The sequence below is a fragment of the Marmota flaviventris genome, chromosome 8 (genome assembly GCF_047511675.1).
Source record: "Marmota flaviventris isolate mMarFla1 chromosome 8, mMarFla1.hap1, whole genome shotgun sequence".
NCBI classification, from domain to species: Eukaryota; Metazoa; Chordata; class Mammalia; order Rodentia; family Sciuridae; genus Marmota; species Marmota flaviventris.
Window position 1 is genome coordinate 120,446,015 of NC_092505.1, and position 13,884 is coordinate 120,459,898.

The 13,884-nt window shown below is 33.3% G+C and overlaps 1 protein-coding gene across 1 annotated transcript in view; it reads right to left on the reverse strand.

Annotated features, from left to right (window-relative positions):
• Positions 1-471: 471 nt before the first annotated feature.
• Positions 472-13,884, reverse strand: part of Pls1 (plastin 1) — an 84,985-nt gene continuing 71,572 nt past the window's right edge. Inside the window, exons 13-16 of the mRNA XM_027933913.2 lie at positions 9,747-9,880; positions 8,261-8,384; positions 1,040-1,164; positions 472-760 (exon numbers count right to left, since the gene is read on the reverse strand). Of these exons, the coding sequence (XP_027789714.2) occupies positions 625-760; positions 1,040-1,164; positions 8,261-8,384; positions 9,747-9,880 (519 nt within the window). The 3' untranslated portion in view covers positions 472-624. The remainder of the gene's footprint in view (positions 761-1,039; positions 1,165-8,260; positions 8,385-9,746; positions 9,881-13,884) is intronic.

Consider the following 13,884-nt stretch of genomic DNA (forward strand, 5'->3'; position numbering starts at 1 on the left):
CAGTTAAAATTAAGCTTTAAAGAAAAAGCTCCTGCTCTTTAAACAAGAGAATGAAATTTGTGATTTATTTAAGATTAGTTCTCATTTGTAAAAAAGTTTTAATATTAATGAACAATACTTGTCACTTTAAAATTTTAAACAGTATAGAAATTTATAGAAAGTTAAATTTTTAGACCACTTTACATAGTTGGAGAAAGAAAATAAAAGGATTAGACTGGATTATGACTTTGAATACATTAGATCACAATTAAATAACACACCAAAGAAGTCAAAACACATTCACAGCAGAACCTGCAAAAACTTTTTTTTTTACTGATTTTTTTAACTATAGAAAAAGAATGAATTAATCTTGCCTTTTAAGACTTTTAGGAAACAAAAGTAATTTAATCATGAAATATCAGTTTAATAACAAACATTCTACTGTCAGTATATTATTGGGAAGTAAATGGTGTTATCCAAAAAGATGATAATTCTAACTAATATGAATAGGATGTTAAACTCATTAATGAATACATCTATTTTAAACATACAAATACTCTGATTTGATACCCACTACATTTCATAATTCTGTAAACTGTGAGGCATTCAATGTGTTTAATGTGGCAGATGACCATATTAGTTTCATTATTTTATTCTGTTCAGTCCTTTTCCCATTAAGCATGCAAACACCGTCATAACCATCTTTGGTTTTACTTCTACGAGGTCATCAGGTAATGCATAAATCCGAGCACCAATCTTTCGAGCAACTGAAATGGCATATCTTGAAAAGACAAGAAAAATATTTTGTTATTTGTATATCTACAGTGTTTTCACAGTAAAATAAAAATATTTATTTTAACAATTAAATATTTTGATAGGTTAAAGTTGTGATTCTTAGATCATATTCCCCTTGCAAGTTGTACTTAAAAATATACTGGACAATTGAGTAACACAAAAAAGTCAAAATACATTTTGACTGAAATTGAATATCTTGAGAAGACAATCCTTTCCCTGGAAGGATTTGAGAGAATTAAAAGGCCACTATGTTCTAAAGACTTACTTAGCATTGTTCAGTTTATCCTCATCAGAAAAGTTTTCTCTCTTGATCATTTCTTGACGAACTGCATTTGGTGCAATGGCATCTATTAAATCTAGAACAGGTAAACTTGTGCTAATAGATTTATCCTAGGAAATAAAGCATAGATGAATGTTCTTAAACATCTTACCATTAATTTTCACAGATGTCAGTCTCTTCTGGTCATAGTCATTTAACTAAATATAATCTATAAATTTTCTTTGTACTTAATTTTAAGCATTTTCGTAACCAGCACACAAAATCCTTTAAAATACTCTTTTTTTCTTCAGTATTTCTACAAATTATAGTGAAAAGAGTTATCACATACCTGAATAAAGTTTTGGGATATAAGTATTCCTAAGTGTGCTAACTATAGTATCCTGTGAAAAACAACTTTTGAAAGGGAATAGGAGATAGGTTTTAAATTAATAATTTTATAAATTCTGGTAATATTTCTTAGACCATGAATTACCGAGTCTTTACTTAATATTTTTTAGAAAGAAAAACTAAATAGTGAAAGGGAAATAACATTTACAAAGGATTGTTCCTGTTGCTTTACATATTTTAGCTTATTTAATCCTCTTTTGAAAATCCTAACATCCTAGTAAAAAAGGAATTATAAAGCCTCTTTTAAAGATAAAGAACATGATTAAGTTGTGTTTAACACAACCAGTAAATACAAAACAAGTATTAGAACCCATGACAATCTGACTCTAATGTCTAAGATACTTTGCATTTTGAAGTTACCTCAAATGTGAATTAAAAATGGATAACTAGATTCTAGTGGATAGAGTGCTGTAGCTGAAGAAAAAAAAATCTGATCTGAGTTGATTTTGCCACTTACCGGTACTTAAACAAATTATTTGTTCTTTTTCGCAGCTTGAATAATGGCCACTATTACTTGCCTGCCCAGCATCCACTCACTCCTTACTTCTTTATCCATTCTAACAGAACTCATATTTTTGCTCTGTACCCATTCCTCCCCCAAATGTACAGTGCTTCAAGGAAAGCTGATCCCATCCAGAGCTTCAAGGAGTGAATTTGAAGTCTAGGACATTCTCTCTTAATTGAAGGCAGGGCAATAAACTTATTCTTTATATGTATAAAGCATACAGTGTGCATAAACAGATATTCAGTGTATATTTACATTAAAATTTCACAGGAAAAGGGCGATTAGGGAACAAGTGTCTAAAAATACTGCTGAGGGGGACAATAATGGGGAAAAAAAGTTTAAAAAAAAAAAACACTCTAGCTTGCTACCACAGTGATTTTAATTTGGGTTTAATTTAATTAGACTATAGAAAGCCAGCAACCCCTCCTCCTGAATATGAATGAGAGGATGAAACCTCTGTCACAACCAGCACCTATCCTATAATCAAGAGGAGAACCAGCTTTTGGGTGAAGTTGGCATGTTAGATGGCAAAGCAGAGATGGGAAAAAACCCTGAGTCCTGAATGACATTCTTCAGTTACTAGCTCAATTAGTCCTACCTCTCCATTTGTTATTGTATTAACTACCTTTCCTTTTGTCCTAAGCCACATTAAATTGGATTTCTGTTTCTTGAAGCCAAACTATACCTTTTCCTAATTTCTAAAATAGGAATGTCACAGGATTCTTGGGAATATTATGATAATACAGGTGACAGCATCTAGTACAGTTCATAGCCAAATGTGGTTTTTGTTTCGTTTTGTGGTTCCAGGGATTGAATTCAGGGATGCTCATACCTAGTTCTTTTTATTTTTTTTAATTTTGAAACAGGGTCTTGTTATGTTGCTGATGCCACATTGAATTTGTGATTCTCCTGCCTTAGTCTCCCAAGTAGCTGGGATTACAAGCATAAGGCGTGTGCCACTGCACCTAGCCAAATGTGGGTTCCTTTTTCACATTTGTTATTGGTGCATTATAATTATTCTCCGGTACCTTCCCTTTTCCTCCCTGCCTCCTTCCCCCTGATCTGCCTGCTCTGCTCTACTGATTCCTTTCTCTAGTTATTATTAATTAGTGCACTATCATTATATATATAAGCAAGATTCACTGTAGTATATTTGTACTTGGGCATAGAATAATTTAGTAGTTTGTTCCTTAGTACTTCCCATGCCTTCCCCTGCTCCCCACCCCGCTTTTTTTTTTTTTTGGTACCAGGAATTGAACCCAGGAGCGCTTAACCACTGAGCCACATCCCCAGTTCTTTTTATTTTTATTTTCAGACAGGCCTAAGTTGCTTAGGGTCTCACTTCCTTCTTTTTGTTAATAATTGTTTTTAGTTGTAGATGGACACAATACCTTTATTTTATTTATTTTTATGTGGTGCAGTGGATTGAACCCAGGGTCTCACATGTGCTAGGAAAGTGCTCACCACTGAGCCACAAGTCCTGCCCATCCTCCTTCCTTCTTGATTCCCTTCTTCTACTCTATTGGTCTCCTTTCTATTTTCATGAGATTCCCATCCCCCATTTAATCCATCCATCTCTCTCTCTCTCTTTCTCTCTTTCTCTCTCTCTCTCTTCCTCAAACAGAGAAAGCGTTCTACCCTTGCTTTGAAAAGACTGACTTATCATTTCACTTAGCATGATATTCTCTAGTTCCCTCCATTTACCAGCAAATGACATAATTTCATTCTTCATTATGGCTGAGCAAAACTACACTGCATATTATTATCACATTTTTCTTTATCAGTTCATCTGTTGACAAACACCTTGGCTGGTTCCATAACGTGGCTATTGTGAATTGTGCTACTATAAACATTGGTATGTGTGTATCACCATAGTATGGTGCTTTTAGATCTTTAGGATAAATATGAAGGAGTGGTATAGTAAATATCTGACAAAACAAGTTGAAGCCATGTGAAGAAAAGTAACAGCTCATGACCTGTGAGCCACCTAAGAATAAAATTTTTCTAAAATTCATAAATTATCAGAAATGCTTATTTTATAAATCATATTTGGAACAGGTAGAAATGGAAGATAAAATTAATTAGGGCTCTTCAGTCTACCTTATGCTGGCAATCTGGATCTGATTTCTTGGTATGTCTCTATTTTTTAAAAAACCTTCATACTTGTTTTCTCACTGTATAGCCTGCAGATCAACTACATGAAAATCACCTGGGATACTTGTTAAAAGTGAAAATTTATGGCTAGAGGTGTCACTCAGTGGTAGAGAGCTTGCCTAGCATGGAAGAAGCCCTGTATTGAATTCCCAGAACAAGAAAAAAAAGTGCAAATTTAGCCTTGCTCTCAAATTAATTAGTCAGGTTATCTGTGGATAAGGCTGGATATTTAGATTTTTAATAAGCTTCCTAGATGACTCTATACTGTTATACATTCTCAAAATTAGCTTAATATTTATGTCATTCTAGAATAAATTTAAATATCTATGGGTTTACCTTCCACACATTTCAAAAAATAGAGAAATGATTTGTTTAGTTGTACTCTATTTTTAAAATATATCTTGATTTAGAGATTGAAAATAAGGATGTTTTTTCTACCTATTTTCTTATGATTCACTTTGGGGAAAGATTTTACTGTGTTGAAATAAAATTTAAGTTTCTAAAGATTATATCAGGTTGTCATCTGATGACAACTCCTCTGGTACATTATTAGTGAAAGACTCTTGCAAAGTGGCAGGGGCTATACTGAAAATCCTTAATTTGAAATATAAATTTCCATTTTTTCCTTTAAGTTCATCATAAAAAATTAAGCAAAAACAATTTCTAGAATTTTAAAAAGAATAAGCCTAGAACTTAGCTTGCTTTTCAAGATAATGAATCATGTCATCTCATTCTCTTAATTTAGTAAGTGCTATTAGAAAATTCCACCCCATCACTCTTCTTATCATTTTTTAAAATAAAAGGTGAAAAACAATGATGTGGTTACCAGGGTTCCCCAAAGAACTTCCCAGGAACCTCTTGACATATAACGCCCTTTATATGTTGGTGGTTCCTATAGTGTAGTAAGAACCATTTATTGAGCCATTAATATGTGCCAGTACTGTCAAGCTCTTTACATTTGTTATCCTAGTCTGACAAGAATCCTATAAGTATTAATATCTTCATTTAAGATATGGGGAAACTGAAGCACACAGAAATTAATAACTTGCCCAAGGTCAAACAACTACTAATGCTGAGGCAGACATAAGTTCTGTTTTATTCATCAATAGATGTAGCCAAGCTAGGGTTTTTGTAAAACAGACCCTTTAACTGATTCATATGGTATTACTGATATCAATAATGTGATTCTTATTTTCTTATTTGTCTATTTGACAAAATAAGAGGTCTTTGGGGGCACTATGTAATCACAGTAAATAGCAAGGCACCTGACACAGGGTAAGCTTTGAATATTTATGGAATGAATGAGCAGTATGTCGCACAGCAAATGAATGGCTGAGCCAAGAGCCAAACGCAAAGCCATACAACTCCAAAGCTTGGCTTTCAGTCTGAAGGTAGATAGCCCTGGATGTAAAATCCAGCTATTCTGCTTAAAGGTTGCATGACAGTGGACAAGTTATTTAATCTAACTGCTCTAGTGCTCCTTTTTTTGCTCACTGAAAGAAGTAAAAGAAAGTGTATAAAGTACTCAGCATGGTTACACTTGGGACTTCACACATGGTCGTTATGATTATTATTATTTGGTGATATTCCACCTCCCTATTTTCTTGGTGAGTGAAAATTACTCTATAACTAAAGAGAGTAAATTTGTCTTTTCTGAAATGTCTAGTTATAGCATCACCTTGATAACTATTAATAAATTCTTACTAGCACCATTTATTGTAACCTTCAGACATAATGCCTTCTACAGCTGGAAAAAACTTCCCCCATCCCAACTATTTTCTAGCAGTCACTGCCACATTTCTTAGTCATCTGCTTGTCTTTAAAGAGTATTTTATCAAGCACCTATGAAATGCCAAGCACTTTTGCAATGCTTCTTTCTGCCTCTGTGCTCTCTCCGGCTGCGGTTCTGTGTGAGCATTCTCCCTGGTAGGGTTTTTGTACTATCATTTTCAACTATCTCTTCTATCCAGCTGGTCACCAAGTCAGTCTTCCCAGTCTTCCCAGTGTCTCCTTTCATCCACCTCCACGTTTATTCTGCCTCAAACTCAGTAAGCTAAAGACTGAATTCATCACCTTTTCTAGAAACCAGCTGCACTTCATGATACTCCATTCTCTGTACTTTCCATTTTACAGATTACCCAGGCCCCAAACAAGAATTCTGACTCTGCTCTCTAACCCCCACTTCTCTAAATCAAGAAGCCAAGTTCTAGATGTTTTTTCACAACAGCTCATAGATATCCATTCTAAAATTTCCCAGTGCCCATCTCCATACAGATCCTTTATTTTACATCTCATGCACTGCCTTAGAGTCTTATGCTTTGTTCTTCTTACACCATTCTTCCTACAACTCATGTTGATCACCACATTTAGAGTAGTCTTTCTAAATCAATCACCTTTCTTACATTACTCCCCTTACTCAATCTCCTTAAAGATCTTTATCAAGGGCTGGCGTTGTGGCTCAGTGGAAGAGCACTTGGCTAGAAATGTGAGGCACTGGGTTTGATCCCCAGCACCACCTAAAACTAAATACATAAAATAAAGGTATTGTGTCCACCTACAACTAAAAAATTATTTTCAAAAAATCATCTTTATCAAGATCCTCCACAATCTTGATCTAGTCCATATCTAGTACAACATCCCATAGAAGCCATCCTCCCTAGCCAATCTCCTTCTCCCTACCTTCTCAGACTTGCCCTTATCCTTCTAGCTTATTCTCCCCCCCACCACCAATTCAAATCCCTTCTCCATCAATTAACTTTTTCCACTCTTTAATGACTATTGAGTTGGAAATTATCAATTAGACTTAACCCAAGATAATATTAATTATATTAATTGGAGTTTATAATTTAGTTTGTAGTATTGTTACCTTCTCAGTTATACAAGTTTCTCTTTCAAATAAATGGTGAACACTGAGGGCCAAATTAATTTCTTACTCTTTATTCAGAAAAGTTACTTAATAGTAAATACTTAATAAGTATTGTTTTTTCCTAAATGCTATTAATATATTTAATTATCTGTGCTTATTATTTTAAATTAGTATGTAAATGCATATAATTTCAGTGTAACAATATTAAAGTGTAACTGCCAGTTTGAGAAGTTTATAATATACCCTCAATCCTGTTTCACATTTTTAAATTGTGTTTTCTATATAAAATATATAGACAAATTATAAACTGAAAATTACTTTAAAAAAATAAGCAACAATAAAAACATTATTGGTTCTTTTCAAGATAAAAGAGGAATAAAAAGCACTTGAACTAGGAACTTGGGCAACATCTCTGCCAACATCCAACTTCCTATTGCAATTGTTTGAGTCCTCAGTTTTTGGTATAGATGAAAAAATTGAATTTATCAGTTTCTAACATTTCTTCCACTCTACAATGTTGTTAAACAAATAGAGCAAAGGCAAAGAAAAGAATAAAGATGGGTAGATATTTCCTAGGATAGCTTAGTGTTTCATCTGTTTGCACTTCTTTATTTCACTAAAAACTGCAAATTGCTGGCTTTTCACACATAATAAAATCACAAACACTGAATGAAGGTGTACAAGCAGACATGCTCTTTTGTAGTTAACACCAGCTTGCATGCAAAAGCAAAACACAATGAAATGCATGAAAATTAGTGGTATGTACGGGCAGATTACATCTTGGAGTGCTTTATGGATCATCCACAAATGCTTGGAAGTGTTAAGTGCATTATGAAGCCAGATGACAAGATTTTTTTTTTCCTACCAGTTTTCTCAATTCCCACTTGAATCGGTTTGGCTGGCTCTGTTATGCCTTGGAAATGATGTCAATACAATTCTGAGACTGCTGCTAGGGAGCACAAAACATTACAGGTCCTATATAAACAATGGCTTTTATCTTTCTTTTTCATTTGACAATTGGATTTTTTTTGGCTCGATTCTATTTCTTCTTAAGATTAAATTACCATCATCTATTACCTTGAATTTATATTCAATAGGATAACCAATCACAAATATAAAAATTCAAACTGAATATTTCTAGTTTACACATGCCAAATAATTACTATGCCTAAACTCCTAAGTTGTGCGTTTCTAAGATATTACATTAATGTAATTCTGAACCTAAACAATATAATTCTCCATAAAAAGTTCCTTCCTAAACTTACAGAAAAAAATCTTAAGTACTCTTGATTACCTTGAAGCTGGAAATAGAAGTATTTTTGTTTGCACTTTTAAGAGTCTGGTTGACCCATTTAATAATAATTTCATCATTTACTTTTTCACCCTCTCCAAGATCTGATAACACATTCAATGTGTACCTGCAATAGAAAAGACACATATTTGAGACTAAAATGGGTAAATTTTGCTTTCATATCATTTATGTCAATATTTAGATAAACATTTAAGAAATAGTTCAGTTCTAATAAATATTTCTAATGTTAGCCTGGCATTTGTACTTGGTTACATTCCAGAGTTCTAAAGCTCACTATGTAAAAACAAAAACTACCATATGGTATTTAAAAAATTTAAAACAACTTACAGAGCCATTTTAAGAGACATTAATAAAAAGTGTTTCTAGAGATTGACCCATTTTCTTTTTTAATTTATTTTTTATTACTTCTTTTTAGTTATAAATAACATTAGAATTCATTTTGACATAATTATAAAAGTATGGGAAATAATTTGCCTTAATTCCCCAGTACTTCCTCTTTTTCTCTTCTCCTTTCTCCCTATTTCCTTCCCTCTACTGATTTTTCTGCTATTTACTTATTTTTTTTTAATTAGTGTTTTGTGAGTACACATGATAGTGAGATTCACTGTGGTATATTCATAATATTCATAATGATAAGTGTTGGCAAGTGTCGGGGAAACAGGTATACCATACATTGTTGGTGGGAATGCAAATTAGTGCAACCACATAAAAAAGTTAGGTCAGATTTTGATGAAATTCTGTCCCCCTCCTCTGCTTTTTTCTTTTCTCTGTTTTTTTCCTCCTTGTTTTGGCCTAGCTTCCACACATCAGAGAAAATATTCAACCTTTGGTTTTTTGGGATTGGCTTGTTCACTTAGCATGACAATCTCCAATTCCAAGCATTTACCAGCAAATGCAATAATTTCATTCTTCTTTATGACTGACTAATACTCCATTGTGTATATATACTACATCTTCTTTATCCATTCATCTGTTGAAGGGCACTAGGTTAGTTCCATCGCTTAGATATTGTGAATTGTGCTACTATAAACATTGATGTGGTTGTATTCCTATAGTATGCTGATTTTAGATCTTTTGGACGTATACCAAGAAGTGGGATAGCTGGGTCCTACAGTGATTCAAATCCTAGTTTTCTGAGGAATCTCCATCCTGCTTTCCAGAGTGGTTGCACTAATTTGCAGTCCCACCAGCAATGTATGGTATACCTGTTTCCCCAACACTTGCCAACACTTATCATTAGTTGTATATCTTGATAATTGCCATTCTGAATGAAGTGAGATGAAGAAACAAACCCATTTTAAAATGAAATTCACTAGTATATATAACCAATAGTAAATCCTTTACAAAATTAATATATTTTACATTGTATGTTTATTGTGTTTATTATTCTTCAAAAATAGCTAAAAGTTTAGCTCAGTAACTTGTTGAAGGGAACTGACAGTGTTGCTGTAAACACATCAGCCTTTACCTTCTCATCAGCTGCCATACCAATGCCAGAGTAAGTGTTGAATTCCCTTCATTTAGGTCCTGCCCAGCAATACCAACCAAGGAGAATTTGGCTTTATTCTTCCCAAGCTCCACTGCATAGTTACAGTTTTCAATCTATAAGCAAGCAAAAGTTTGGGTATAAAAACATATTTCCTGAATATGTCAACCTAATTCAGTCATCTGAAAAAATAATTCTAATAACACTTTATATGACTGAATTTAATTTCATAATAACCCAGTGAAAGCAAGGAATAACTATTTCTATTTTATAGCTAAAGATATCCAAGCACTAAGGGGTTGATCTAGATAGAGGAACAACTGGCTAAAAAGTGTTAAGAGCCTGTCTTACCCTGTAAGTCTTGACTCTCTAAGATTACACATCTTACTAATGGCAAATATGTAACTAAAATCCTTGGTTTCCTGCATTCCACTAATAAACCTAATAAATAATGTTTATTCTAGATTTTAAATTAAGGAATAGAAAAGTCATCGTTTCATTAAGAATCTCTCGTATTCATCTCTCATATTCTTTATCTGATCTTACTCATCCTTAATTTCAGCTTTTGGCCCATTTTATTTAACAAAGGCTTAACCTTAACTACACCAGTTAATAATGATTGTTAACTTGTTGAATTCCTAATAATGCTTATATTGCAATGCTTATGCACCATCTTTTACTTATTTTAGCTTTTATGTGATTTCTTTTGCTACTCATTGTATGGCTCCTTTTAAAAAACAAAAATGTTTACATGTATCAATCTATATCATAGTTTCCCTACTTCCAGCCAAGTGCCTTGCCAACAGTCAAAATCTGATCTATAAATACCAATAAATTATTTGCCCACCTATCTATTTATTTCTAGTGATATTAAGTCTGGTTAAATTTTTCTGTACTTTTTTTTTTTTTTTTTGTCTATCTTGGCCTCTAGAGAATATTCTTATTTCCCATCATCTAGTGTTGTACTTCTTTTATCAGAATAGAAATATCACACACACACACACACACACACACACACACACACACACATTCTTATGTAGATGAGTTTTCCTTAAGTAAAATTGTATGCTCTCATAATTGTATAATCTCACCAGTAGAAGAAAAGTGTTTACTAAGTACTTTTTGGAAAAAAACAGTTAAGAAAAAAACAGTATAATTAGTTTCTCTCAATTTTCTTTTCAAGGTAGTGAAGGCTCCATTTCAAAACAATTCAACCAGGGATAAGCAGATACATTTTTTTCTAAAAATAAGGAAATATTTCTATGAAAGGCAAAGAAGAGGCCACACAATTAGCAGATTTTTAAAACAAATTTGTTAAAAAGAATTCAAATTCCTGAAGTTCAGTTGGTTTAAAAAAAAAATACAAGAAGATCCTTTGAACTTTCTGTAACATCTGCCTGGTTCACTTCATAAATCAAATAAAACATCTGATTTGGATTCATATTTTTTACATGCAAGGAGATAATATTTCAAAATTAGTTTTCCTAGTAGTCATATTTAATTATGCCTGTTTAATAGAAACAAATGCTATAGAAATTTATAGAACTAAAAAAAATAGATTCCTAATTTATGGAAAGTAATCAGCACTCCTGATTATGTAACTGTGAATAAAAAGAGAGAAAAACCATGGATACTCATTTGAATGGGAAACTTCACTGGCAAATTGCAGTCATCACTTTTGTGTAGACTGTGTTTCAGTAAAGGGCCATCTGTTAGTTAGTTAGACCAAAATGCCTGAGAGAGAAGATGGTGAGAAAGAATCTCACTAGTGTAGAGCCTAAGGGGATGCTAGTGTAGAGCCTAAGGGGATGCTGGTATGACTAACAAGAAAGGGAAACTGGAAGTGGGTGTTAATATAAGGGGAATGGTGTTCTATTTGGGGCAGCATTTGGTTGCAAATTTGGCAGAACATTTCTAAGATCTGGAGAGGTACTAAACTGGAGAAAAAATGAGAAATTAGGTTCCTGGCGGTAAGTCATGTTTATGATAGTATCTAAAACCTTAAAAATAGATCTGCTTTCTGAGGCTGTACATACAGAAGTTAAGAGCTTTAGGCAAGAATGAGTCTTGGAAATACTTGAGTTGTCAGGCTAAAATATGAGGAACCCATGAAAGTTAAGAATGAGCACAAAGCCAAGCATGGTGGTGCAGAACTATAATTCCAGCTACTCCAGAGGCCGAGTTAGGAGGATTACAAGTTCAAAGCCAGCCTGAGTAACTTAGTGAGACCTTGTCTCAAAACAAAAAAATAAAAAGGTAGACCTTGTCTCAAAACAAAAAAATAGGAAAGGTAGCAGAATACAACAGTTACTAATAGGGCATTATGTAAAAATGTGGATGTGTAACCGATATGATTCTGCAATCTGTATTTGGGGTAAAATTGGGAGTTCATAACCAACTTGAATCTAATGTATGAAATATGATATGTCAAGAGCTTTGTAATGTTTTGAACAACCAATAAAAAATAAATAAATAAATAATAAAAAGGGCTGGGGCCGTAGCTCAGTGGTACAGGGCCCCTAGGTTCAATCCCCAGGAGGGAAAGGGTGGTGAAATGAACACAAAGAAAGCAAGGAAAAGTTAGAGAGCACAGTCTCAGAGTGAATGAAAGAATGATTCCAAGCACTTCAAATGCTTTGGAGGCTCATTTGGACAATGAGAAGGGTTATGTAATAGGATACTAGGTTCTAAGTGACAACAAATACTGAAAAAGTAATGAAGAAATATATTTAATGATACAGTTTTATGAACTTTATAAGTGAAGTGATGTGCATTGATGATTGCCCAAAGTCCATAAAATAATTCCCTACGATAATGTGTCATGAAAAGGACTGCTTTTTTGTTTTTTAAGCATCTCGGAATTTATCTCAGGCTTTATGTTTAATTCTACTAAATTGCTGGTATTTGTTGAAATGAAGCATTCTACATATGATTCATTTATAATATTTTGCAATTAACATAAAAATCCCAAGCATAATGAATGGTTCAATTTGTGTTTTCCTGTTACATTTTACATAAGAAATTTTGAAGGGAAAAAAAAAAAAAAAACTTAAGGCTGGGGTTGTGGCTCAGTGGTGTAGCATTTGCCTGGCATCTGTGAGGCACTGGGTTTGATTTTCAGCACCACATATAAATAAATAAAAGGTCCATTGACAAAAAAATATATATATATATTTAAAAAAACAAATGAAATTATTCAACAAGATTTTCTGAATTCTTAAAGATTTTCTGAATTGTACTTCTGTGACAAAAACTGTGAGCAAATCAATTGAAAGTTTAAAATGTAGTCAGTCCAACCATCAGAAATACTGAGAAATATGAATATAAATTTCATCATTATACTATTATACTACCAATTTTAAAACTTCTAATATTAAGATGTATTTACTTTTAAAAGTCTTTTATTTTTTAAATTACAAAGTCTATAAATATATGTTCATTCTGGGGATGTAGAGGAAGATTAGAAGTCCTTTTTGAATTATATGTTTAAAACAGATTTATATCATGTACATACACAGTTTTAAATATTGCTTTCCCATGCCACTATTACTAAAACCCTTTTTTAAAATTTCTTTTTTGGTACCCAGGGATTAAACCCAAAGGCACCACTGAGACATATCCCCAGCCTTTTTTATTTTTTATTCTGAGACAGGTTCTTGCTCAGTTGCTTAGGGCCTTGCTAAGTTGCTCAGACTGGCTTTGAACTTGCAATTCTTCTGCCTCAGCTAAAATACTTTTTTTTTTTTTTTTTTTTTTTTGGTCCTGGGGTTTGAACTCAGGGACACTAGAACACTGAGCCACATCCCCAGCCCTATTTTGTATTTTATTTAGAGACAGGGTCTCACTGAGTTGCTTACTGCCTAGTTTTTGCTGAAGCTGGCTTTGAACTCTCTATCCTTCTGCCTCAGCCTCCCAAGCCCCTGGGATTACAGGCGTTCATTACCACGCCAGGCTAAAACACTATTTTTAATGGCAAATTTTACTTCATCTTATAGGTGAGTCACTACTAAGGCTTTATTGAACAATTATTTTAGTTTTTGTTCTATAAACATTATGGTGATAAACATTCTGGTGGACAATTGCTTGTCTGACTTCCTGATTTTTCATCAGAATAGATGAT